We start from the raw sequence: 26,724 nt of genomic DNA on the forward strand, positions 1-26,724 counted from the left end.
GTATTAGTATTCCCTATACCTATCTGTGATAATTTTTATGTTTATTTTGTTTTTTCTTAAATATAGACATTTTGTTACTAACAATAGCTATTTTTGCATAGTTTTCCATAAAAACGTACACGTAATCCGGTAAAATAAACGACAAACTCTGTTTAAAATTGTGTTGACCGTCCTGTGAAAACAAAATAAATTTTAACTTTAATTTCTCACATTTTTTCTCTCGTTTCCATGGCAACCTTTGAGAAAAGAGCAATGGCTAATGAATTTTTCAATCTCAACAAAAAGTTATTGCAAACTATGTTAATAGGAATGGATGCAAAATTAAATATTCCACAATTTAATGAAATAAAACTTGTGGTATTTCATTTGAAAAAAATTAGTTATAGGTTCATAAATTTTTGAAAACTTAACTTTAAACATTTGAGGTTTGTAATTCGTTTTTTGAAATTTGGAAACACCAAAGAAAAGATCTAGGCTTCCTCTTTCAAATGAACTAAAAAATATTTCCAAATTTTTAAAAACGGCAAAGTTATCGATTTTTGAACTGGAAGATGCAAATCCAAAAAAAAAGAAGAACCCTAAATATTTCGTAAACGCCTAATTTTAGTATGGGAAAAGCTCATAAAAACTACCTTAAAATAACTCCAGTAATCCAAAAACACATTAAAAAATATGGCTTTCCATTTAAAATAAGGAAGTTGATAGCGACTTCCGATATAACCGGAAGTGTCACCATCTTGAAAATATTTTCATTGTTCAGGACCTAAGGGATTGTGGTTGCATACAAATTTCCAGATGACTATCATAATTAGAACTACCAATACTTCTAATGTGGGATTTAGACGAAACATCCTGTATAATATGATCCAATAAAATACATGTACAGCATATCTTACATTAAAATATAAAACATTCTCACGTCCAGATTAGGTCTGAATTTTACATAGAATTTAATGTAGTTAGAACACTATTTTTTTTTAGTTTATTAATCGAAAACGGCATTAAATATTTGCAAAGAATGCAAAGTAATATAACACCTACTATCCAGTAAAGGATATTAAGTATAAACACATTTATATTTCCATTTACGAATACATTTATAACATGTGACTCCAATAGGATGGAACTCCACCCGTTTTTATATTTCCTGATTGATAATGTCTAAAAAATGTTTCCACAGAAATAAGATTGATTCGAAAAACCTAAAAGCTAAGTGTGCAGAAAAAATATAGGCAGAGAAACGTAAAAAGGGTGCGGAATAAGTTTCCAACTTAGTTATTACATTAATAAACCTTTAACTAATGTTGCTCCAACTTCCTACAAAACCATTAAACTATAAATTTTGTAAGAAGCCGGCCAGTGCAGTCCATTAGAGATTATTAATCATCATTAGTCTCCCGTCAATTTTTCGTAATTTCCCATTAAACTTTGGTATAGTTCCAAGTATCGGTTAAACCAGGAAACAATAAAGCACATAATAAGAGGTCTCATAGAAGCCGACTTTGTGCGGCATAACAAGCCCAATTTCAAACTTCCAACTTTGCCAAAAACTTGGTCGTAACTTTACTCCTTTCTTTCGCCGTAGACGGTTTCACTTCCGTTGTAGCCCGCAGCTGTGATTAGCAATTTCGTTCAATCATCGAAACTTTTCGCCATTTTAGCGGCTCAAAACTAGAACACGGAGCGCCCCCTTGCCCGGCGCATCCACCATTTATCCAACTAATAATTGCGAGATCGATAATAACTATTAAACAGCACATACTGCTCCAATTCACTCCCGAAGAGCATAACGACCTCGCATCTGCTTCAACAGCGCGTAATTCTCGCCAGTTAACTCCCAAATTGATGCTCGCGAAAGATCGTCATTGTCTCGATTGAATTTGATGAAAGAATGAGGCTGAATGGGCGCAAGCTCTTACCTGAATGGTAGCGACTTTCGTTTCGTGTGAGTCTACGGTTACCCCTTCGCATTGCCCTTGTGGCAGGACTGACGCCCCTGGCATCCTTGGGCTGCCCATCACCCACATCTACATGCAAAACAACACTCAGCCATGCGAAACGAAACGAAAAATCCAAATTAAAAATAAACGGAACCAACAGAAACTCGCGAGACGAGCAGACGTGAGCCGACTCAGGACTGCCTTTCGTCGTTCCAAAAAATTGTACTACAAGCTATACAGGCTGATTCTTTTAGGGCCTACATTAGAAACCATTTAACTTCCAATATAGCTAAAGCTTTAAGATTTTGTATACAATCTAAATTGACCATTCTGAACTAAATTATTTACTAAATTATTTTAATTATTTACGGAACTACCAGGAATTCGCGCCAACTTTGAAATTGTAAATAGTAACCACCTACTTTTATTGCATTTTTGAATTCGTCCTTCGAAATTGAGTAAAATGTACCCTAGTTTTTACTACTTATCTGTCATAGTTTTTGACGTATGTCAATTTTTTATACAAATTTTTATTTGCAAGGATTTATTTAAAATATTACAAGCTCGTGAACTCTTCACAATAAGTGAATATTTTTTTGCATTTGATAGCCAAAGGTTCAAAGGGTCTTCTTAAGTATTTAGCGTGACCCGACAAAAGAGCCCGCAACAAAATAACCCCGACAAAACAGTCCATTAATACAATAGCTCATTCCAACCACAGTTGGACGTTCATCGCATAAAAAACTATACGATCTATTGATATACGGTTTATTAACCGACTAAAAAAATTGTTTAAATTTTTAATGGTGGAAACAAATAAATTAAAAATAAAAAAAAACAAAAATTTGTACTTGTTCTTATTATAGCTTATTATAGCTGTTTCCAAACTATGTAAACGCCAACGTCAAAATTAGTTGTTATAAATTATTTATGCACTTCAAAAAATTAATAGCTAATCACCTAATTTATAGTTTTAATGAGTTTTAATAATCATTACTAACTATTTTACATTTTTATTAATCTTATTTAAAAAAATAATTTCATAAAATGCGACGTTGGCGTTTACAAAGTTTTGAAACAGCAAAAAGTAAGTCAAAATTTCAAACATAAAAAATTAGTTGAATGAAAATTCAATTCTATTACGTAATTAAATAAAAACTAAAATTTACAATTTTGATAATGACGTTTATAAAAATTGTTCTTAATCACAATGTTTGAAAAGTTTGAAACATTTATAAATAAATTCATAAATAACATTTGTTAAATGTCTTAATTATTTAAAGTTAAATTCAAATGATATATAATTATAGGGTAGACTATAAGCACTTTTTTGTATTTTGTACATATTTGACAATATTCACAGCCGGCTGTAATCGTTGACTTAAATGTTTTTATGAACATACCAAGAAACCCTACCAGGCCGTTTGTTTAAATACTTTGCAAACATTTAGAGTTATTTTTTTTAGTCCATACTATTACCTTTTTAAATATTAGTGGTGGGCTGTTTTGTCGCCAGGCTATTTAGTCGTGGGCTATTTTGTCGCGGGCTGTTTTGTCGGTGCGCCGTATTTAAAATTGTCAACTGTCAAATCGCAAAGCTACTGTGATTTTTTGAAAATGATGATTAAAAAATGATTATAAAACAGTTTTTTCAAATGGAATGACCCTGTGTTTTTTCAATGGCAATCAAAAGAACATCAATTTTTAAGCAGACTTTTATTGTTCTATATCTATTGTTTTTGAAATAATCGCAAAAAACAGAATTTTGGCTCATTATTTTCAATTTTAATCAAGTAAACTTTAAAAAAATACGATTAAATTGTGCTATTAATTGAAAAAAATCCAATTTGTTCACCATTTTCATTTAAGAAGTTCAAAATTTGATGGCAGACTGACTGAGTTATTTTACATAATTCACTTAGTTATAATAAACTGTAATTAAATATTATTGTTTTATTGCTTATTCGATAATGAACCAGCTAAAAACTAATTAAAGTATTAAAGTTTGACAACTGTTGACCATTTTACAAAATCTACTTGATTAACCATGAAAATTACGAAGTAAACTCCGGTTTTTGTAATTTTTTTCAAAAACTGTAAGAGAAGAAGTATAGAACATATTGATAAAAGTCACCATAAATATCGATATTCTTTCAACTGCCGTTAAGAAAATAGGGGCGTTCTATTTGAAAAACCTGAGTTAAAGCAGTTTTTTGATAACCATTTTGAAAAAATCATACTAGCCATGAATTTTGACGGTTGACAATTTCGAAAATTCTAAAAAACTCTTGAAACCTTCGGTTATCGAATGCAAAAAAAAGTATTCACCTATAGCAAAGAGTTCAAAGGCTGTGATATTTTACATAAACTTTTGCAAATAAAAATTTTAACAAAAAAAATTGATATATGTCAAAAACTATGACAGTTAAGTACCAACAAATAAAAATAAATTTTACTCAGCTTGAGAAGGTGAATTCAAATATGCAATCAAAATGTGTGGCTACTATTCAAAATTTCAAATTTGACGCCAATTATTTTTAAGTCCGGAAGTTTAGCCATTTTGAAAATAACTTAGTTTAATTCAAAATGGTCGATTTGGATCGTAAATAAAATTTTAAAGTTGTAGCTATATTAGAAGTTAAAAAGTTTTTAATGTAGGCCCTAAAAGAATCACCCAGTATAAAGATTTGGTTTTATTCTGCTCGTCCCGCCGTCGATCTCCTCGTGAAGTCACGTGTCGTCGCCACTAGAGGAGAAAAAAGCGAAGCATCTAACAATCACAACCACCGACAGACGAAGAAGCATGCGATCGTGATGGAGAGAAGATGAGCGAACCTGAATGATATCTCTTCTCATTGTGAGTGACGCGCCGTTGCGTGCGTCGTCTGGTGTGTTGTTTGCCGCCGCCACCGCCTCCGCCTCCGCCACCACCGCCGCCGCCGCTGCCGCTGCCTCCGTCATTTCCACCGCTTCCGGCTAAACATCACAACACAATGAACACACCACCAGTTCGAGTGTTAATAAAGCATTTAGTGACATGGGAATGTAGATGAGACATGGAAATGGTAGTGTGAATTTTGGATTAGTGGTCGCTTGTATCATCACACTCTTCTACGTGATTATAATTGCGTTGGCGATTTAATTGCGCACCTGTCGGTTAATTACGACGAGATGTTCACGCACTTTAGAGAATTAGGTGATTCTAGTACAAGGGAATTACATTAAGTTTACGGACGGTGTCGGTAGTACTGTTAGAGGTAGGTACGGCCGTTAGGAGCGAAGGCTTGACATCTGGGTGAGATCAAGATTTTTAATGAGAAGCGCCAGATTGTGACGAGGCACACTTTGCGCCAGTAATTTACTTCTCATATCCTTTTGATTAATCGGCTCTGCTTTTACGGTTTTACGCCTCGGCATAAAGAGGTTGCGAGTCGCTGGTTTAAGAGAATTACAACTAATTGTAAGGACTTCAAAGGGATCTTTGACAATGATACGACCCAACAAATTTATTGAATTTAAATAGATACATCTTCTAAATGACGTTAAAACAAATGTAATAACGGTGGCCCACTATCACTATTACAATAATAGTAGTAGTTATTTTTGTAACTTGCCGCCATTTTGATGCTTTAAAAGGCATCTTAAAGCACGCAACATCATGAAGTGCGATGTCATAATAGTCATTATTTCATGCAAGATTACATTCATTATCACCCAAACTATTGTTTTTGACAAAACTTGCATAAAAAAATGTTAAATCAATTTTTCACTTTCAAAACTGCGAGATTACCAACCGTCACAAAAATTTATAAATTGACAAAAATAACAATTTGTGTTTGAAAACGGCAAAAAGGGGACAAATTACAAAAAATAGTATAAATAGTATGAATTTGTGCTTTAAGACGGGTATTATGAAGCTTGTTTTTTAATATAATATTATTTAACGAGTTTAATTTTAATTTCACGAGTGAATTGTTAACCCACGAGTAAAAACAAGTAGTTTATCATTCACGAGGTGAAATAAATGAACCGATTTACACGAAAACGAGGTCAATACAACATTTTATTCTTCGAATTAGACTCAACAAGGCTTAAAATTGCTTTAAATCTGTTAAAAACAATTTGATGTTTCGTATTGAGAAATGCCAAACAATGTCAAAACTGCCTTACACAGGAGAAAGACCAGAAATTTTGACAGTTCCGAAAAATAAAAGGTACTTTTATGGCTCTGCCAAATCCCATAGTCATGTAGCGAACCCCTGCAAAAAAAACTGTTGCACAAACTCCTTTGTTAAAAAGTATTAACAATTTCGATGTAAACAAATAAATATACAAGGTTATTTAAAAAAACGAGTTACCCTGTATATCCCAAAAAATAAACAATAAATTTAAAAATCCTGAGACAGATTAATCTTTATTTAAAAGAGGATACCTTTTAGTGTACTTTTGGAAGTTGCAGTACCAACCCCCTTTGTTATACAAACAGCCCAAGTGAGTAAATTTCAAGGTACACAGCCTCATCACATCTTAAATTATCAAGTAATTAAAGACCACGTAACCTTACAAAATATCGATAACACAAGTTTACAAAAAAAAATTCTTTCAAGAGTACAATTTTTACTGATTTACTGATTATACTGATTTTGTTTTCTGCTTACTCGCCGATAGCAAAAATATATGCCACATTTGTCTATACGTCTAGTTTCTATTCACTAAATTATTATTATTATTTTATTCACTAAATTATATTCACTAAAAGTTTTGAAAATGTGTTTCTGGTGTCTAGTTTGACATCGTTATTTCTGTGATAAACTAATTAATTGTTAAACATTGTATTGACTTTAAAATATCGTCAAGTAAATGTAGATTAAACCCAAATAACTTTTGTTTTATTTGTGGTAAAATAATGCTAATAAAACCTGGGAAACTTAAGCGATCAAATGGTAAACGTTTTCATCAACATTTAAAAGAGGTATACCAAGGTTTTTGGGATAAAAATATGTTAGCCGATTACTGCTGGTTACAATAAAATTATCAGTGCAAAAAAAAGAAGAACCTGTGTCATTTTTAATTTTTTAAAAGTTTTGAATCAATCTTTTTGGTGGTGTGTTTAACATTCGTTATTGACGTCATTAACAAATTGTTAAATATTTTATTTGTGTTTAAATTATCCTAACAAAACCTGGGAAGCTTAAGGGATGAATATGGTGAATATTTCTTTCAAGATTTAAAGTCTTAAGAAGAGAAGTATTAAGGTTTTCGGGCTAAAAATATGTTATTCCTTTATTACTAGTCTACATTAAGATATACTGACCCTCTTAGTACAAAAGAAGAAGCAGTCTGTAATATTTTTGACGTTGCAAAAATTCTCAAGTACTGATACTTTTTTTATAATGAATATTTAAAAAACTTGACATCTTAATTTTTTCCGACTTCAAAATCAGACTTAGATTTAATAATTCTACCGATACACATTGGTTTTATCTATTGGTAAAATTCTATTAGTAGTGTAATTATCGAAACAAAAAAAAACACAGCCGAATTTCTGGTCGAAGTACCTTTCATTTGAGGTACCATAATAGAGTCGTGCCATTTAAAATTTTATGGAAATTGTTTGCGTTACAAAGGAAGTTGGTGCTACAACAAAAGTTCACAAAAATTGTCCTCCTGTAAATAAAAATGGGCCTGTCTCCAAATTTTGTAATTTTTTGTTTATTATTATGGAGTTATTCAAAGTGACTCGTTATTACAGAACACTGTATCCCCATTCGTTTTTTTTTTAATTGATAATAAAGAAGTTTCAAATTTAGCTTTATAAAGCTGAGATAATTATGAACATTGAGTTCACAATTATGTTGAAGTGTAGGTTAAAAATTCTTTGAGGACAATTTTTTATATCACTATAATGTATAACAATATGCCAAAAAATACAAAACATTTTTTCTTTAAATTATAAGCTACCTAAAATAACTTAAAAAAAGATACTTTTTATAATTCTGATTTCATATTATAAATGATTTCACTATTCACGTTTTAAATAAATCAAATAAAGAATCTTCAAAAAGCCAAAAAAGTTAAAGAAATTTAATTAATGTTCATTTTAGTTTCAAATCAAATAACAGTAACAAAAAGGCAATCTAAAAAAGAGCCACTGAAACTAAGGACACAAAATCTTAAAAGAATCGTTTAAGAAAACAAGTTTCTTTTATAATGCATGAACCCATTCTTTAACCACTATCCAGTTTACGAGCTGATAAAACTCTTCTACTTCTTTCTGGTCGTGAAATGGGAGAGCAGAAACTCCTTGTCATAAATCCAAATTTGCCAACTAAAAATAAAACCGATTACAGTTTTATTTCCAATTAAACGGCCTAATTTACGACAATATCCGTGCACAAAAACACAACTTTATTGCACTGCTTTATGTCCAGCAATGGGAGGTAAAATCAGAACTTGGCTCTAAACCCAAAATACGAAATACTGCATTTGGGTATTTTTTGTTATTAATTTTTCTTGCATTATTATTGTTACCTTAACATGGCGCAAGTAAATTAAGAAAGTCAAACGGGTAGGTGCTGCAGGTGGGCATTTGCTTTTCTCGAATGTTTATTTCTGAACAAGCCTGTACTAATTTATTCGAGGAAAACCCCGAAAGAATGTCACTCATGCTACTAATTTTGGTAACAACAACCATTCGAAAGTGTAGTGGTTGAGATTTATTGGTGTTGTTCCCGCGGTCATTTTTAGGTTGACGACACAAGTTAATCTAAACTGAAGTAATCTATCCTTCAGTTTACATTTAATAATAGTCGCAGATAAGGAGGCAAGCTTTCAGCAACGAAACAAGTTCATTTTAGTTCATTTTCTCCCTCAAGATGTATGTCCCATTTTTATGCAAATTCTGGAAACTAGATCCCGGTCCGTATAATATATTACAGTTTATATTTTGTACCGTAAAATAGAGCGATTAATCAAATTTCTTGACGGTCCTCCCACTAACAGTAAATCGTCACATGTTGTTTAAAACCGTACACCAAATAACAGGGTTAGTAAAACGCAGAAAAGAATAAATATTAGAGTGTTTAAAAAATCACAAACAGAATTAAATTCTAAACCAATGCTCCAACAAACACGTGACATCACAAATTAATAATTATTTCCTGGCTTTGGGCCCGAATCATGTCAAGCTTTTCCGATATATAATTTTCAATCGATTCCTATTGTTTTTAGTCACGCCGCCATTGAAAAATCTATCCCGATTTCATATTTATAGGTCGAGAAAAACAAACAGCTGCAAAACGAGTAAATTTTTCAAGAGAACGCTTGGATGTAGTTTTTTCGAATACATTTATTCTAAAATATGTCGTCAGGGACTCAACTTACTTGTATTTTGTTTAGGCACATAAGGAGCTAGAAGTCTTGTTCTCTTCTTTTCATATCCTTTCTGTGTAATATCACCTGCAACAGAAAAATTCAATTAGTACAATTCCACTTGACAGAAACAGTTAAGTTTTATGATTGGTCTTTGAAAATTGAGTGCACTGTTCAAAAACCTTTGGTCGGAGAGTCAACACACGAAATAAAACTATTATTTGCTCGCATAGCAAACTTGAGCAAACTTTGCGAAAATTAGCTCCCAAGAAATCCCGGAAAAGTTCAATACATTTTGTGCAGACGCGTTTAACTCCCGATGCACCTGAACAGTGCAAGTTTGCTTTCCTCAAAGTAAATTTAATTAAGCAATTGGGAAGAAATCCTCCAGCCGAATACACTCCCAAATTTTAATGCAGTGTTGATTTACGATCGCCCGATTGATTCTCTGTCCAGGTCTTTGACAATTTTAAATCACAATGGACTGCAGCAATTAATCACCACATTAACAATTCATCAATAACACTTAACACGACGCGCTCGATCGAACGCCGCCCCTTTATTTACTAAAAAAACTTGGAAGACGAAGTGTTTAATTATAAAAATCCACCCAACAATGCTTTAATTAAAGTCCGGAACTCGACTTGGGGAAATTCTTCCAAAGCGTAAAATTTAATTGGTGTAAGAGGGGGTTTTTCGCACCTCCCCATACGAAAATGATAATTCCATCGGTGCCTCGTAATGGGAGAATTTTCCGCACAATCGAGCGTTGATTACTCGACAGCATAACCCATGAATGGGCACAGATACCATTTGCATAATCAGAGTCGGGACGAATTTCTGCTTTAATTGTGCATAATCATTTAATATTTAGTTTTCGGTCGGATAAAATGTAAATTCCGGCGAAATAGCAGTTCGGTGTTATATTTCCATGTGAACTTCCCAATTTTAACCGCACTCTCACGCCATTTGACGTTATTTATGGCCGCCACTGCGAAACATCACACAGAATCGCAAATCCAAAAACCACACGCAAAAACTGTAATCTTCATCGGCAAAGTGCAACCAGTACAAATGACCACATTGAAGCCGCTTGGATTATGTCGTAAATCTCCCATACGCGTATTCTTCTCAGCTAATAATTCACGGCAACATCACTATAGTCAGACGCGCTCAGAATGGCAAAAAGAACCGCTCCAACATTGTTACCAAAATTAAATTTATGGCCCGGAATTTGGTTAAAACAGGGCACATCACGACTTTTCGGCGAGAGAGATAAATAAGAAGTTTGATAACCGCACGCCACTGCACATCTAATGCCCATAGGCGTTTCCATTGTGTAACGTCTTAATTCGCGTTCTAGAAAACGCATAAACGTCAGAATGCTGTAAAAGTTTACAATGAATACGTTCGCCGGCTACCGACCCTTAACAAACTGAGAAATTTACGATTTCAATTCGGCCATTTACAAGCCGTAACTTTTACGGGCCGCATCTTTTTTAATGGGCAATATATGGAAACGTGTCGAAGTCGTTAAGTAACACCTTGGAAAACGAGCCAAGACGCTTCAAAAGCAAACAACGAGTTGAGTGGATGAGGAAAAAGGAGCTTTTTAGTACCGGGAGAAAGAACAGAAAGAGGATATCGGAGATTAAGTAAACTGTCGGCGTAATTATTTTTCGAAAGAAACGTTTTCATGGGCGAAATTACCGGAACATGCTTCTGTGCAATTTATCAGTAATCTCTACAACCTACGTAGGAATTAAGGTTAAAGGGGAACATGTTTTAGTGTGTTTCTAAGCCGTCAGATGGCGCGGAATTTATTTTTCTATTATCTTTTTAACCATTCTTTTTTTCGCAAATTAACAAAGTTTTAAACATAGAATCTTCATTAAATTTAAGACAACGTAACACTTTTTTTATTTTTTGAATTATTTTTGAAAAAAAAATAAATAAAAATTTGTATAATAAAAAAAAATAAAAACGAAGGTAGAGCGACGAATCACAAATGTATTTTTGGTTTTAAAATTCGATAACAGGAGAGGTATCAAAACGCGAATTTTGTAAATTTTTTTGTTCTATTATGGTCAGGCAATGAGGAAGGCATTCCTTGGAAGCAGCTGTGTTCTTATTAGCCACCAGTAAGATATTTTCAGTTATACAGGGTGCTCAAAAACTGGCGCACCAACTCAGTGGTACGTTGTTGAGAAGCAAGTGTAGATCACGGGAAAAATCTTGAAAAAATTCCTAATGTTATATTTTAAAAAATCTAGAACAATACACTTATTTTGTTAACTTCCTCAATTTTTATTATTTTTTAATGTTTTTATGTTTCGCACTAAGTAATTGTTCCCTAACAAAACGATGAATAACTATTTTTAAATTTACTATCAAATCTTAGCAGTTTTTTTAATTTAAAAAAAATTAAATTTATCAAAAAATCACAGTTTGTAGATGTGGCAACGCTGGGAACTATTTCCTAGGAAACCGTTTCAAAAATAATTTATTTTTATTGTTGATCATATTCTATTGCGATCACGACTGTTAGGCAACGTTGCCACATATCATTTATTTAAAATTCGTTATTTATCAATAACTTTAATACAAATAATTTTTTTACTATTTTTACCTTTATGTGTAAGCAATTCTCTACCACACTCCGTTGAGTTGGTGCGCCGATTTTTGAGCACCCGGTATAGAAAAAACTCAACTTTAAGTAACTGACAAAAAAATTGTGAGTTTTCTATTTAGGCACAGAAGTATTTGCTTGTATTTTACCTTATGAGAAAAAGCACTCTACCCATATTAACACGCTTTACAAATAAGTCATACATAAACTTTTTATATTTGATGAAAATTAGGGACTCAAAAGGCTGATTTAACCCCGATATCTAAAAGTCATTAGTTATTACCATTAATGAAAGGCTTTGTCTCTCTTTATACACTTGTTTACATAACTAGAATATTATCATTAAATAGCTATTTTTTTCTGCATCTCAAAAACTAATAATCTCACGTAGAAATCTGGTTTGCAAAAATGGTTTATTATTTTCTTAATGCATGTGAATGTTATCGGATTTTTTTACAATTTCTACAATAAAATTATTATCATTAAATTAAAAATAGATATTAATACTAGTATTAATAAAATTCAAAATTAACCAAACGATGCTAAAATGATGTTTTGTACAAAAATTTTTAAAAGAAATTTACATACGAGTACCTACATTGAGAAGGAAATTGGATATTTAAAAGCAAACGCTCAATTCTGGTGATTATTACGAGTAGTTTTTATCTGTTTTCCGACTTGTTCGATCCCTTTCAGCTTTTTCTTAGAATGGGAAGCCGGTATACTTGAACTTCACTAACAGCTTCAACATACTCCGAGAAAATCTTAGGTATTTCAAAGAATTTAATTCCAGAAAAATTCTAATTCAAAGTTATTTAACATTATTTGCATCTTGCTGAGCTTTCTCAATTTATCACCAGATATCTTCATGACAAAAATTTTTTACCGAAAATAAATTAAAATTTGAATTATTGTAAGTAAAAACAGTTTTTGTTGTATTCCAAAATTTTGATCATTTTTCACCAAAAATTACTAACAAATAAACATTAAATAAAAAAAAAACAAACACTGATGCTTAACCCTTTCAAGCCTAATGGGTCATATGTGTCCCAGCAGAAAATTTGCTTCAAAAAAACGACTTTTGTTTTTTTTACAAAAATATGTTTACTTCAATATAGAATAAGTTCAATTACTTATAATATGTCGCTAACATCATTTTCAAAGTAAAAATCAACTTCCAAAAAGACCTACAAATTAGGACATATGTGTCCCACCAGTTTTGTAATATCGGGACTTATTTGTCTCATGCGTACTGGTAAATACTTAAATATATAATTGTGCTACGGCTCCTCATCCTCTAATCACTGATTAGAACACTTGTAGTAACGCTTCCGCGGCTACATCACGCACGAATTTTTTAAAGAGAACCAAAAAGCGCGCCCTCTTTCTAGTTATCTCTCAGCCCTACAGTTGGTACCTTTGAATTCGCCATTACGCAGGGTGGTGAAACCTAAATGCACTAAACCAAGTATAGGCGCCAAATTCAAAATCGACTGTAGTTCGGCTTGCCATCGCAGATGTCGCACACACGTATAGTCAATTTTAGCGAAGCTATCTATAATATCGGCAGAAATTAACAGTGGACCTGTGACAGTTGCCATTGTGCTAATCGCCATTTTGTGCTTGGTTTGTTTGGTGTTCGCCTTCGGCTTTGTTTTATGTGAAATTAGTACTGTTTTGTGGTTTTTTTCGTGTGTGTGCTTTTTTGAACTTTTTTATTGTGGGAATATAAATAATTTGATGGATCAATGATTAGTTTATAGTTATCGTATCGTGTATATTGGACTAGTGATAATAAATTTTTGTTACAAGTTTATTGTCTTTATTTGTTCTCATATTTTATTTTTCGTATTCTTTGTAAATATTCAGCAACAATAGTTGTCTAACATCAGAAAGTGTTATTAGCAACTATTGTTGTGAATATTTACAAACAATACGAAAAATGCAATCACTTTAAAAGAAAAGTAACTACGGGCAATTCAAATCGCCCGCGATAACACTTAGTACGCGCTGGCCACAATAGATGTGCTAGTGATATTTTCGCTCTATCGGGACAAGGATAGATGCGTTTCTGTAAAACCTGTTATTCTGTGCCATTACGTTTTTCGTGCGCTGCGATCACGCTTGTTACGGACCAAGTTTCTCGTAGAAATTTGGAAAATTCACGTTTGTATTAATTAATTTGTAACCTTTTTACCTCCTTTATAGGCTAGGTAATGGGGAAACATAAACGAAGCCATTCCCGTTCCTCGTCGCCACGGGACAAACACGTTTCTCGACGGGAGCTGATGAAGCGTCTGGAAACGTTGGAACGTTTGATGAGCCGGCGGTATTCAAGGTCGCGCTCAGGTTTTTCTGATAACAGATCTCGGTCGCCGCGTAGTCCTCAGGATACGCGAATGACGACTCCCTCTGGGAGTATTTTTCATAGTACTGATCGAGGCAGCCCGGCAAGGAGTGCTCTCGTTTCTCCTAGTAGCCCTAGTGCTCTTGTGATTCATAACGATGAGGAATTACCCGAGGAAATACTGGAGTGTTTGGGCGAAGACCCGTCAAAATTACCAGTAACTCATATCACAGTTCCTTCTAGTGTTGTAACACGCTGGACGCACGTGATGTTTAATGGTTTGCCAAAAGAGGACAAAGGTCAGTTATTAAAATTATATCAGCCTCCCGCAGACGGCGGTTTTAAGCCTCCACTTCTTAATACAGAAGTTGAAGCAATTTTACCAACAACCTCGGTTAAAAAAGACAGATACCAAGTTGCTTCACAAACACAGATGTTAGCGAGCTTAGGAGCCCACTCAGAGGCCTTAAAATTAATAGCTTCGTGTACCACTGAGTTACCCGAACCATTTAAAAAACAACTGGGTAAATTACTTTCCGATTCGGCAAATCTTATTTCGGACCTCGTTTTTACGACGTCTCAAACAAGGAGACATCTTTTGTTTCCTCTTCTTTCAAAACAGGTCAAGGAATTAACACTTAAAGTTCCGCCCAGGGAATTTCTCTTTGGAGCAAATATGGCAGACGAATTACGTACGGCAAAATCAGCAGAAAGGTTAGCAAAAGACCTGAAAGCTCCTTGCTCCACATCGCAAAACCAGCATAGGTTTTCAAAAAGTGAGGGGGGGGGTAAAACAACCCCAACGCACACAAGGATATCATAATAAAAACACAAGTCGTAGTGCTTTAAACCGAAGGAGCCCGACTCGTCCACAGAGAGTAGGACAGAAGTCAACAGGGCGCTACTCTCAGAAAACGTACAAAAAGTAGTCCAGGTAAGTTCTACAACGCAAGCAGGCAGACTTAAACATTTTGCTTCAAAATGGTGTGAAATCACAAATAATCAAGTTATCTTGAACTGGATTAAGGGATACACAATACCTTTTCAACATCAGCCAAGACAAGCAAAATGCTTAGTCAACCAAAAATTTAGTAATACGGAATCAAAAACGATTACTGAATGTTTACAAGCTTTGATGACACAGGGAGCAGTCAAAAAATGCATCCCAACATCAAACCAATTTATTTCTCCATTTTTTCTGGTAAAGAAACCAAATGGGTCAGAACGCTTCATACTAAATCTAAAACACTTAAACAGGTTTTTAAAGCCTCCTCATTTCAAAATGGAGGATTCAAGAACTGTAACAAAGTTAATTGAAGAAAATATTTTTATGGCAACTATAGATTTAAAGGATGCATACTTTCTGTTGCCAATACGAAAGTCGGATAGGAAATTTATTCGTTTTAAATTCAGGGAACAGTTATACGAGTTCACTTGTATGCCGTTTGGATTATCAACGGCCCCTTATGCATTCACAAAGCTCATGAAACCAGTTACTAGTTTTCTACGAATCCACAATATAGTTTGCGTTGTTTATCTTGACGATTTCTTGATTTTTGGGAAATCAGAACAAAGTTGTCAAAATAATGTAAAGACCGTAATTACATTATTACAAAACCTCGGTTTTATTATAAATTTTGAAAAATCCAACTGTCAACCATCACAAAGATGTAAATTTTTGGGCTTTGTTTTTGATAGTGTTAAAATGAGAATATCATTACCCAGAGAAAAAGTAACGGATATTTTAAGATATATTTCTTATTTTAAAAGTAATAAAACATGCAAAATAAGATTTTTTGCTCAATTCATCGGAAAACTAGTTTCTATTTGTCCAGCGGTACAGTATGGCTGGTTATACACAAAACATTTTGAAACAGAAAAGTTTATTGCTCTACAAAACTCAGGTCTTAATTATAACGCGAAGATGACAATTTCAGAATCATTATTTAAAGATTTCCTCTGGTGGGAGGCCAACATAGGCAATGCTTACTGCCCGATCCGAAAAGACAATTACATCATGGAAATTTTTACGGATGCTTCAGCTTCTGGTTGGGGTGCCTATTCCAAGGGTCAGGGCACCCATGGGTTTTGGGACTCCTTAGATAAAAAAGAACATATTAATTTTCTCGAATTAAAGGCCGTCTTTTTTGGCCTCAGGTGTTTTGCAGCTGAAGCTGCTAGTTGCAATATACTTCTCCGAATTGATAATACGACAGCTGTAGCATACATAAATAGAATGGGGAGCATAAAATACCCCAAACTGGCCTCCTTATCACGAAAGATCTGGCAGTGGTGCGAGTCAAAAAATATTTGGGTATTTGCAAGTTACATTAACTCTAAAGACAATTTCTTAGCCGACAGGGAATCGCGAACCCAGTCAACTGAAACAGAATGGGAACTAAATAATCAGGACTACAATACAGTTGTGTATCATTTTGGTCAACCAGAGGTTGACTTATTTGCTTCAAAAATTAACGCCAAATGTAGGGATTATATTTCGTGGCATAGAGACCCTGATTCCATGGCAGTTGATGCATTCACAGTTTCATGGAGTTGTTTTTTCTTTTATGCTTTCCCACCATTCTCGTTAATATTACGAACAATTAACAAAATTATAACTGATGAAGCTAGGGGTATTCTTATTGTCCCAAAATGGACCTCTCAACCCTGGTATCCACTACTGTCTTAAGATACTAGTGGATAGGGTAATTCAACTCGGACCCAATTATAATTTATTGTCATGCCCTTTCAGACAAACCCATCCACTGGCAGATTCCCTTACGTTGATGGCAGGGATTGTCTCCGGAAAGCGTATCAACAAAGAGGTCTCCCAGAAGAAGCAATAGATACGATGATTAGGTCGATATCTCACACAACACTCAGACAGTATCAAACCACATATAAACTTTGGTGGGACTACTGTACACAAACCAACACAGACTATTTCAATGCAACACCACATCAAGTTATCCAATTTTTACAACAGCTTTTAGTTACAAAGTCCCATAACTACGGAACTTTTAATTCGCATAGATCTGCCTTATCTTTATTGTTATCAGGAAACATAGGCAACGATAGTGATCTAAAACGATATCTTAAGGGAATAATGAGGTTAAGACCAACGAAGCCAAAATATTCAACAACCTGGGATCCTGCTCCAGTAGTAAAATATCTGCAGGCCTTATTCCCTTATGATAGATTGAGTTTAGAAACTCTTACATCCAAAGTAGTCACACTTTTAGCTCTCATTTCAGCCCATAGGGTCCAGACCTTAAGTCTCATTCAATTGTCCAATATACAAATATCAGAATCAGGCATCACTATCAAAATTACAGAACCCACAAAAACAAGTTTACGAACAGGAATTTATCCAGTTATGAAATATAAATACTTTACAGCTCAGCCCGAATCATGCATTGTTTTGGCGATCCAAGCCTATATCAATAGGACCGAAGAGTTACGCAACTCGGAGGATTTCCTATTTATTACAACGAAGAAGCCGTTTAAGAAAGCAAGCACAAACACTATTAGCAGATGGATAAAGAACACCCTGCATGAAGCGGGCGTTGACACTTCTGTTTTTAGTGGACACTCTACTCGTCATGCTGCAACCTCTGCAGCTGTCCGCAAGGGCATTTCAGTAGAGATCATTCGTCAAAATGTTGGTTGGACAGCAACGTCTCGTGTTTTTGAAACTTTCTACAATCGCCCCTTATCAACAGGGGACAACATTTGTAATGCTATCCTGTCCTGAGACATTCAGGCCAATAGCATCTTTTTCGATTTAATCGAATTTGTTCTTTACAATAATAAGCAATAAACAGCTTTAAACATCTACAAGTGTTCTAATCAGTGATTAAAGGATGAGGAGCCGTAGCACAATTGAAAGATCAAACTAACCTGTGAAGTTCGATCTTAATTGTGCGAGGCTCCTCATCCGAAGAATCACTCCCACCACACCCTGATATAAAACATTTCCCGGTACCGTTTATTTTGCTTATTATTGTTATAGGTAAGTCTTTAAACGTAATGGCGAATTCAAAGGTACCAACTGTAGGGCTGAGAGATAACTAGAAAGAGGGCGCGCTTTTTGGTTCTCTTTAAAAAATTCGTGCGTGATGTAGCCGCGGAAGCGTTACTACAAGTGTTCTAATCAGTGATTCTTCGGATGAGGAGCCTCGCACAATTAAGATCGAACTTCACAGGTTAGTTTGATCTTTCAATATTATGCGATTTGAAAACATTGACCCATCTATTACGCTTGGAAAAAGGATGGGACATATTTTTACACTAAATTAACCGGTTAGTGGGCCACCAAACTTTTGAAAATCTTGTTTGTGACGTGTGTGTCCCAATAGTACTTTAAAAATCAAACAATTGCAAATAAAGTCGTCTCGAAAGGGTTAATGCATTACTAAATTTAGCTTTGATCGAGGTTCATTTTGCCCTCTCTTCCTCGTACCCCGTAAAGTCAAAGTAAAATGAATACTCGCGTTTTATTCAAAACTACTAAAAGTTTTGTTCGTTTCTTGAACGCGTTCTGTTCGAATCATCACAGTGCATCTTTCCACTACACGATTTTTAAAATATGAATATTTGTTTAAAATTATAATAAAAAAATATCAATTTTTTTTTTCAAAAAAGTGTTACGTTTTTTCAAATTTAAATTATTTAAAAGACTCAATTCCATTTTTCGATTTGAAATTGGATTACAAATATCGTAAAAATAGTAAAATAAATTCCATTACTACTTGTCTTTGTCACACACTTGGTTAAACTCTGTCGTCCCCTTTAGCCTTAATTCAGTGTGGTAACCTTTACACGAGAATAACTTACCAACAAAGAATTTTTAACTAAACGGGAACTCTGAAAAATACTAAATCAATAGAAGGGATCAGAGCGACCAATGAAAAATGCCGTAAGAATCCTCCTGCAATATAGCAGATAAACAATTTTGGTTTGTTGACCTTAGTGAACTGTAGGGTTTCCTCATACGTATAAATGGAAAATGTCCTTGTGTTATTTAGAAGATGAGGTCGTAAAATTTGTTATTTATGTAACTCTAAGGTAAACATGATTCTGTTCGTAGTTCCTTGACGGAATTTAAAATCTTTGCAACTTTAATGTGTTTTTCAAAAATGTTACGTTTGTGATGGATGCAGAAATCCTCAATGCTCACTTTTTTACGGACTTTTACTCCGGACCGATATAATTCTGCTTTACTGCCTCGGAGCAAAAATAATGACAAAGTCCATTTGGAGGCCTATAGAGGAAATTGGTTTCCTTTGGCTTAAATAAAATAAATGTCCATATGAAATGGCATGTCTTCGACAGTAGTGGTTAACGAAGTAACGATCCGCAACAAGCCCCGCACGGCCACAATTTATGAACCGAAAACTTGGCTCACTTAAATCTGAACCTAAAACTACCCATAGACCGGATTTTCAATTCAAACTTCATTAAAAGTCATTTCGTGCCTTCAGATTTATGTACATTGGGAAACTTCACACATTAAAGTTCGTTTCGTTCCTTCTGTCCTTGTCAAAATTGATCAAGACAAAAAAATCGGTACAAATTAAATGCACAGTAAAATAATAATGCACTGTAAAAATAGTAAAAGCACAGTAAAAATAATAATTGCAATTATTATTTTTACTATGCAAAAATTAATTAAATAGTGATCATTTATTATTTTTTACTGATCAAAATTGAATTTATTACTGATCGCGTTATTACTATCAGAAAAAGCAACGTGATAGTAATTGCTTTTATTATTCCCACAGTTTGCCATAAAAACGACAACCCCCCGCCGGTTAATTAAGAAAACTGTTTCATATTTTCCGGAAAAACACAAATAATTTCTCCGAAAGAAAAGAAGCCGCCCCGGAATGGAGCGAGCCGTAAGTAATGGGACATCTCTCTGCATATAATATGGTATTCGCTCTAAGGATGTTGTTTATAGTTTCGTAATTTCGCCGCCAACACCAGGAGCCCTCCTATTTTCTCTAATTCCCTTTAGAAGTTTTGTTCCGGCACCACCTCGTCATACTGTCTACTTTGTTTTCTAAACTTCCGGACTAATATAACAAGTCTGTGTGCGATGTGGATGTAATTCAAACGCTATCTGAAAAATGTCTATTGTGCACGGAAAACAGTCCGAGTTATACAAATTGCAAGAGGAAATGCAGTGAAACCTCTGAGCAACAAGAAGAGAATTAATATGCAGCTTAAAACCATAAAGGACGACCCCACGCTCGTATTAGATCATTAAAGAACTTGTATAATAACTGCTAATGCGACAATTAAGCTTCTAATCGCGCAAATTCCCCAGATATTGAAAACTGAAATCATAAAGTTAGAAGATATTAAAGATAAGCGAAGCGAGTAAGCTCGATTACGTACAATTCTTTGCTTTGGAGGTGGTATTTCAAACGTTTTACTTCGACTAACTCAATTATATTCGGAAATAGCTGATATGTTGGAGAATGTAGTAAAGAACGGTCGAGTATTACATTCTTAAAATTTTATCAGCGACTAGAAACAATATCCATGCACTTTTTCCTAAGATAGTTCATCATCTCGTGCCGTCTAATCGCCGACAAATAGCGTATCTTCCAAGATCCATTTTTCCAGATGACGTTAGGAGATTAAGCTGGAGAGAGGCCAAACTTTCCAGCTTTCCTTTTCATAGTCCTAAATTGTTTAATAAATCGACTCGATAATTATCAGTGCAGTGGAAAATATTAATTTCATATTTTTTTTCTCTCTTCTAAGAGGTGTAAAGTGCCTGAGTGTAAAACTTGAGGAACGGTAATGCCAATCTTCCCTTCGGTTTCTCCTCCATGTCATGATCCCTTTGTTTTTTTTTCTGCTGACAGATTAATCTCTCGATCCTGAGGCGCTCCCAGTATTTGTTTTTACGAGATAACTTCTAATTTATATCGCCAATAAATTATTGAAAGTTTAATTGTTTAAACAGAGAAGTCGGGTTCCCCGATCTAATGCACTTTATGGCCCTTGCTTGTTTGTCTGGAGTTTCCGACCCTGGACACCAATTACAACAAAGGTCATTCGAAATATTTCGAGGAAATTTAATTTTCCACAATACACGTCCTGTGTCGACGCTGAAAATTCGAACAATTAGCTATTTTCCTCCAAGTGGCGACATTTTTATTCCGCACCATTACCTTCATTCAGAAAATTTAATCTACAATGTGCGGTACATGTGTCTGTAATTGATTTTTTTCTCTTTTTAGAGAGTTGTTTGGAGATAAACAGCTGTTTCAGTGTCCGCTCTTAATCACGAGGGTTGCTGACTGAATAAAACAGCTCTGACCCGATTTGTCCAGGTCAACGTTCTTTGATTGATCCGGAAATATTTAAAAAGTTTTTCAGGTGTTCAGTATTCTGTTCGAGGGCAAATTAAAATTGAACATTGATCGCGCCGAGACATTTTCTCGTGATCTATCGTCGGAAAGAGCGTCATTGCGAATTTATATTGACGTTATAATGTTCCGAACGTCAGTTCCAAAATTCGTCTTAGATTCGGCGTAGAAAGGGTTCCCGAAAAATCGTTACACGAACTGAGGGAAATAAGCTAATAATCTCGTTATTTATTGGCATAATCTTGTATCATTTATAGAACGACTTAACGGGATCCCGTCCAAATCGATACCCTTCTCGCTTTTGTCGGAAAATGGGACGCTCATTCATATCCCTTTGCTTCGATTTCACGTAGGCGTTTATATTTATTTATGGACGTAATTAAGCATCACGACCCCGAATAAATTCACAATAGACGCAGGGAAATTAAAGTGTTCTTTAAATTTTCCGAACCTTTAAAGTTATGCGTTATAAAACCAGTAAGATTAAAAGTTAAATCGCTCGTTTTTACAACCCCGTCAAGAAATATCCTCGATGAGATTATTCTCGTTTAGTTTCGAGAGCAAACGAATTTTTTAAAGCCGACCCTGAGAGATCTCTTGATAATGTTCGAGTTATTGGATCACTCCGTGGTCGACTTTTTATTACATTACTTTTTGAAACTGGCATTTGGCAGTTATTCCATAATGAGAAAGGATAGATCCGTGGCAAAAAAAGGCCGCCATGGAAATTTCTCCTGCAGTCTTCACTGTTCTATTCTTATTTATAAAGTGAAGCTCGTATTTTCCATTACAATATTTTAAATATTGTGACAGTTGATAAACCCAATTTTGATTTTAGCTTTCATTGTTTTTAGTAAAATAAAGACCTGATATATAACCTGCCAAAAACAAAAAAAGATCCAACAAACCCGAAAAACCTTTTTTACGGCAAAAATAACCACACACATTCGACTCTACTAATCACAGGAATTTATTGTTAGTGCTTGTAAGAATGACAATATCTAAGCAACCATACTTGTATTCTTTGTGACAACTGAATCAAAATAATGGCATTTTTAATTAATTTTATTTCGAAAATGAAAAGAATTTTATTAGATTTTGTGTGTGTATGGTTTCTACTCATAGTCACCAATTACTGATTTTATTTGGCAGCATATATCGGGAGCACGCTGTATTTTACGTAGTAAATACAGATTGCTCCGTCAAAACTCCACATTAGAAGTATTAAGAGTTCTAATAATGATAGTCACCTAAAAATTTGTATACAACCATAATCTTTTAGGTCCTGCTCAATGAAAATATTTTCAAGATGGCAACACTTCAATCGCCATCAATCTTCTTATTTCAAATAAAAAGCTATATTTTTTGATGCGTTTTTGAATTACTAAAGTTATTTTAAGGTAGTTTTCATAACCTTTCCCTATACCAAAATTTAGCCGTTTACAAAATATTTATGGTTTTTAATTTTTTTTTTGGATTTGAACCATCCAGTTCAAATAACGGTAACTCTGCCATTTTTTAAAATTTGAAAATATTTTTTAGCTCATTTGAAAGAGGAAGCTAAAATCTTTGCTTCGGTGTTTTCAAAATTCAAAAAAAACTCCAAATTTTTAGTTAAGTTAAGTTAGTTAGTTAAGTTTGCAGAACTTTAGGCACCCGTAACTCATTTTTTTCAAATAAAACGCCAAAAGTTTTATTTCACTGAATGGTAGAGAATTTAATTCTGCATCGATCTGTATTAATATTTCCTATACTTATGCTTAACAGTTTTCAACTTACAATAACTTTTTGTTGGGATTGAGAAATTCATTAGCCATAGGTCTATTCTCATTCTTTGTCATGAAAACAAATAAAAATTAGAAATTAAAGTTTTTTAAACCAAAATTCAATGAATTTATTTTGTTTTTAGGAGACGAATAATACAATTTTGAACACAGTTTATCTTTTAAGTTTAATCAGAAATATTGTTGTGACAAATTATGCAAAAATAGTTGTAGAAAAAAACAACAACATAACTTAATAATTATCACAGATACTACTAATTATCACAGGGAATACTAATACAGATCGATGCAGAACAAAATTCTCCTCAATCTAGTAAAATAAAAAATGAGACGTCCCTTTTGAAAAAATTAAGTTATGGGTACTTGAAATTGTCCAAACTTAACCTTAAAATTTTTGGGTTTATTAACTTCATTTTCAATTTTGAACACACTGAAGAACAGATATAGACCTTCTTTAATTCTCCAAATATGATTAGAAAATTTCTAAAACTAAGCGAGTTACCGATTTTTTAAGTGACAGGTGTAAATCAAAAAATTTTCAGAAAATCCTAAATATCTCAAAAACGGTTAAACTTAGGTATAGGAAAAGCTGATAAGAACTCCCTTAAAATAACTCAGCTAATACAAAAACGCAGTGAAAAACATAGCATTCAATTTAAAATAAGAAAGTTAATAGCGACTTCCGATATAACCGGAGTGCTGCCATCTTGAAAATATTTTCATTGAGCAGAACTCAACGGATTATGACTAAGTACCAACTTTTAGATAAATATCTTTAACTTTCAATATTTTTAATGTGGGGTTTAAACAGAACATCCTGTATAACAAGTTGAAATTTGATATTCTTCTATTAATAGTGTATATGTACATCTGTTGCACTGAGTTTAGAACAATGTGTGTAGTTCAAGTGTAAATTGTGCAACAATTACACACAAACACAACAAGCGTAGAAAAAACACATACTTTCCCTTTAATCTAATCTTATGCAAATAATGAATTGTTGCTTAGACTTACGTAAATAACGAATGTTTAGCCATTTTTAAAAGCTTTTACAAAATTTTAATAAATTAGCTTCACCTAATGAATCCACTTCGGAGTTCTTCTGTCTTTAGTTTGTTCATTTATCAGCAACGAAAAAAGAAAAGAAGGCAATAAATTTACATTATTTGGACATTTATTTGGTTCGGTGAAAGCATTTTGTTATTATCCACTGTTAATAACTTGTAAACTATCTTGATTAGTAAAAGTCTGAAGCTTTGAAAAAAGTAACAAGCACACGCATTCCATTAAAGGACGTCATATTCTGAAATAGGAAGTACAGCGTTTGTTTCATTAGAGAACTATTGTAGACAACTTTCATTTACGGATGGATGAAAGAATCAAATTAACAAGTGATTTATCTACGAATCTCTTAACATTTCTAAGCGTCGCCCACATAGCGCTCCTATCTCCGAAAAAGTTGAAAAAAAAAACTGCACCTGAGAAATGCTTAACAAATAAAGATGTTGTCAGAATATAAATATACAAATTAGTCGCAAAAATCGGCTACTGCTTTCACCTACTCCAGATCTAAACAACGATAAAATTTATTTCATTTTGAAATTGAGGACATTTTTTGTGCAAAAAACCCTGAAGAATGAAAATGACCCATTAGAATGATCTGCCAGCACCAACCGCCCATACAACTTGCATTAGGTATGTGTGGTGTGTTTTTACTTTCATTGACGATCCCACGATGTCGAGTAACATGAATATCTCGTTTCATCCAGCATTTCTTATGCACGTCTCGGCACATTTATGACATCCGATGACACATTAATTTATTTCTATCGCAATTTCGTAGAATAAAAATCCATCCACCTGCCTTTATCCACTGAACTCATCACAATTAGGATGAAGTGAGCAAATCCCGCCGGAGTTCGACATCGGATTTCTCAAGGGTACGCCACAAGGTTTAAAACTCAAAAGCCTTTTTTAGGAAAGATAGCATTGCGATCGTAAAACAGCCGGGATTTGAATAAAATGTACTAAAACCGTGCACGCGTCAATCGCGAAGCCATCAATCAGAAGAAATCCTCCGGATGGTGGATTAAAATGACGCAAAATGGAGAAAATCAATCCTTCAGGTCGACATGTTGCGATCTTATTTTTCCCGTCATGCACGTGGTGTTGCGGCACGACAGTTTTCGTACATTAAGGGATGGACCGACGGTGAATACCAACGAACTCCTCTCCGACAAAGTGATATGTAAATTATGATTCGATACAAGAGGAACGCTCGTGTTTGCCATCGAAATCCAGACTTGTTTTTTGCACGAAAACCGGAATCATTAAAAGACTAGAATTAATTTAGCCAATAAACGAGATCCAGTCCGGGCCCAGTGGGACGCCTTTACGAACCTGTAAACACGTCACGATGGCTCCCTATGGATAAAGAGATAATGGTTTTCGCAGTCTACGCGCAAAATTGTGAGCGTAAGAATGGCCAATAACAAGCCACCCCTATGATCAATCTTGTTTTGAGCCGTTTACGATAATATTGCTTAGGCCCGGTTGCCCAGTTCGAGCTTAAGCTTTTGCTTACGTAAACTCGGTTTAAATTAAGTTTAAACTAAGTTGGTAGTACTGAACGCTTGCGCACTTCAAGTATGAGATTGCTTGGCGAGATTTTGTTTTGACAGTTCTCATTTTGTAACTTTGAAAAGATTATGAAGGACTGTAACTTAGGAGACGAAACGAGAACACAAAGTCGCAAAATTCTCTGAACCCAAAAAAATAGTACGGCAAAGTAAAATGAGGACGCTTCGAGCGTTATACCGTCTCGGTGTTAAATCGTTTTAAATTAATTGAAATTCAAGCAGTTCACTAATTACTTGGAAAAAAATGAATGCAGAAATGTTGAGCTTTGCATTCTCAACACAGTGGGAAAAACTGAGGACTAAAATTTTCATGAGAAACATGAGAAAAAAAATTAAAATTTAAAATTTGAGTTGTTTCCCGTATTTTTCAAAACGCTGCGAATACAGTTAAAGATACAAGGAAACGGTTCAGAAAAAAGTTGTAGAAAATTTAATTTCCTTTAAAAAAGTTTGCGAGACCATATCTTCATCTTCAACAGTTTAGGCTTTGAAGGCGTTCAAAGATGCGACGGATTTCCTTCATTTTGCCGGTGTCGCGGACCTTTTTGTAGCAAATTTAATTCTCTACAACGTCGTTCCTTACACTTTTTTTTTATCTTCAACCGTATTCGCAACGTTTTTATAAATAG

The 26,724-nt window shown here is 34.1% G+C and overlaps 2 protein-coding genes across 14 annotated transcripts in view; one reads left to right on the forward strand and one right to left on the reverse strand.

The window, feature by feature from the left end:
* DIP2 (DISCO Interacting Protein 2) overlaps positions 1–26,724 on the reverse strand; it is a 169,428-nt gene that overhangs the window by 29,855 nt on the left and 112,849 nt on the right. For 5 of the 13 annotated variants that reach the window (XR_001574647.2, XM_008201023.3, XM_008201019.3 and 2 more), the window contains 3 exons: positions 9,324–9,398; positions 4,776–4,916; positions 1,920–2,027 (listed from right to left, as the gene is read on the reverse strand). Coding sequence is in view for 12 of the 13 variants with exons in the window: in XM_008201023.3 (XP_008199245.1) it covers positions 1,920–2,027; positions 4,776–4,916; positions 9,324–9,398 (324 nt within the window). In the remaining variant the exon portion in view is untranslated. The remainder of the gene's footprint in view (positions 1–1,919; positions 2,028–4,775; positions 4,917–9,323; positions 9,399–26,724) is intronic. The other 8 variants (XM_064358362.1, XM_008201021.3, XM_064358355.1 and 5 more) reach the window with 3 other exon arrangements.
* On the forward strand, positions 14,340–18,127 carry LOC135267109 (uncharacterized). The gene is made up of 3 exons (XM_064358857.1): positions 14,340–14,504; positions 15,129–15,221; positions 17,040–18,127. The coding sequence occupies exons 1-3, from the start codon at positions 14,340–14,342 to the stop codon at positions 18,039–18,041; spliced, it is 1,260 nt and encodes a 419-aa protein (XP_064214927.1). The 3' UTR covers positions 18,042–18,127.

This window comes from Tribolium castaneum, chromosome 1 (genome assembly GCF_031307605.1).
Source record: "Tribolium castaneum strain GA2 chromosome 1, icTriCast1.1, whole genome shotgun sequence".
NCBI classification, from domain to species: domain Eukaryota; kingdom Metazoa; phylum Arthropoda; class Insecta; order Coleoptera; family Tenebrionidae; genus Tribolium; species Tribolium castaneum.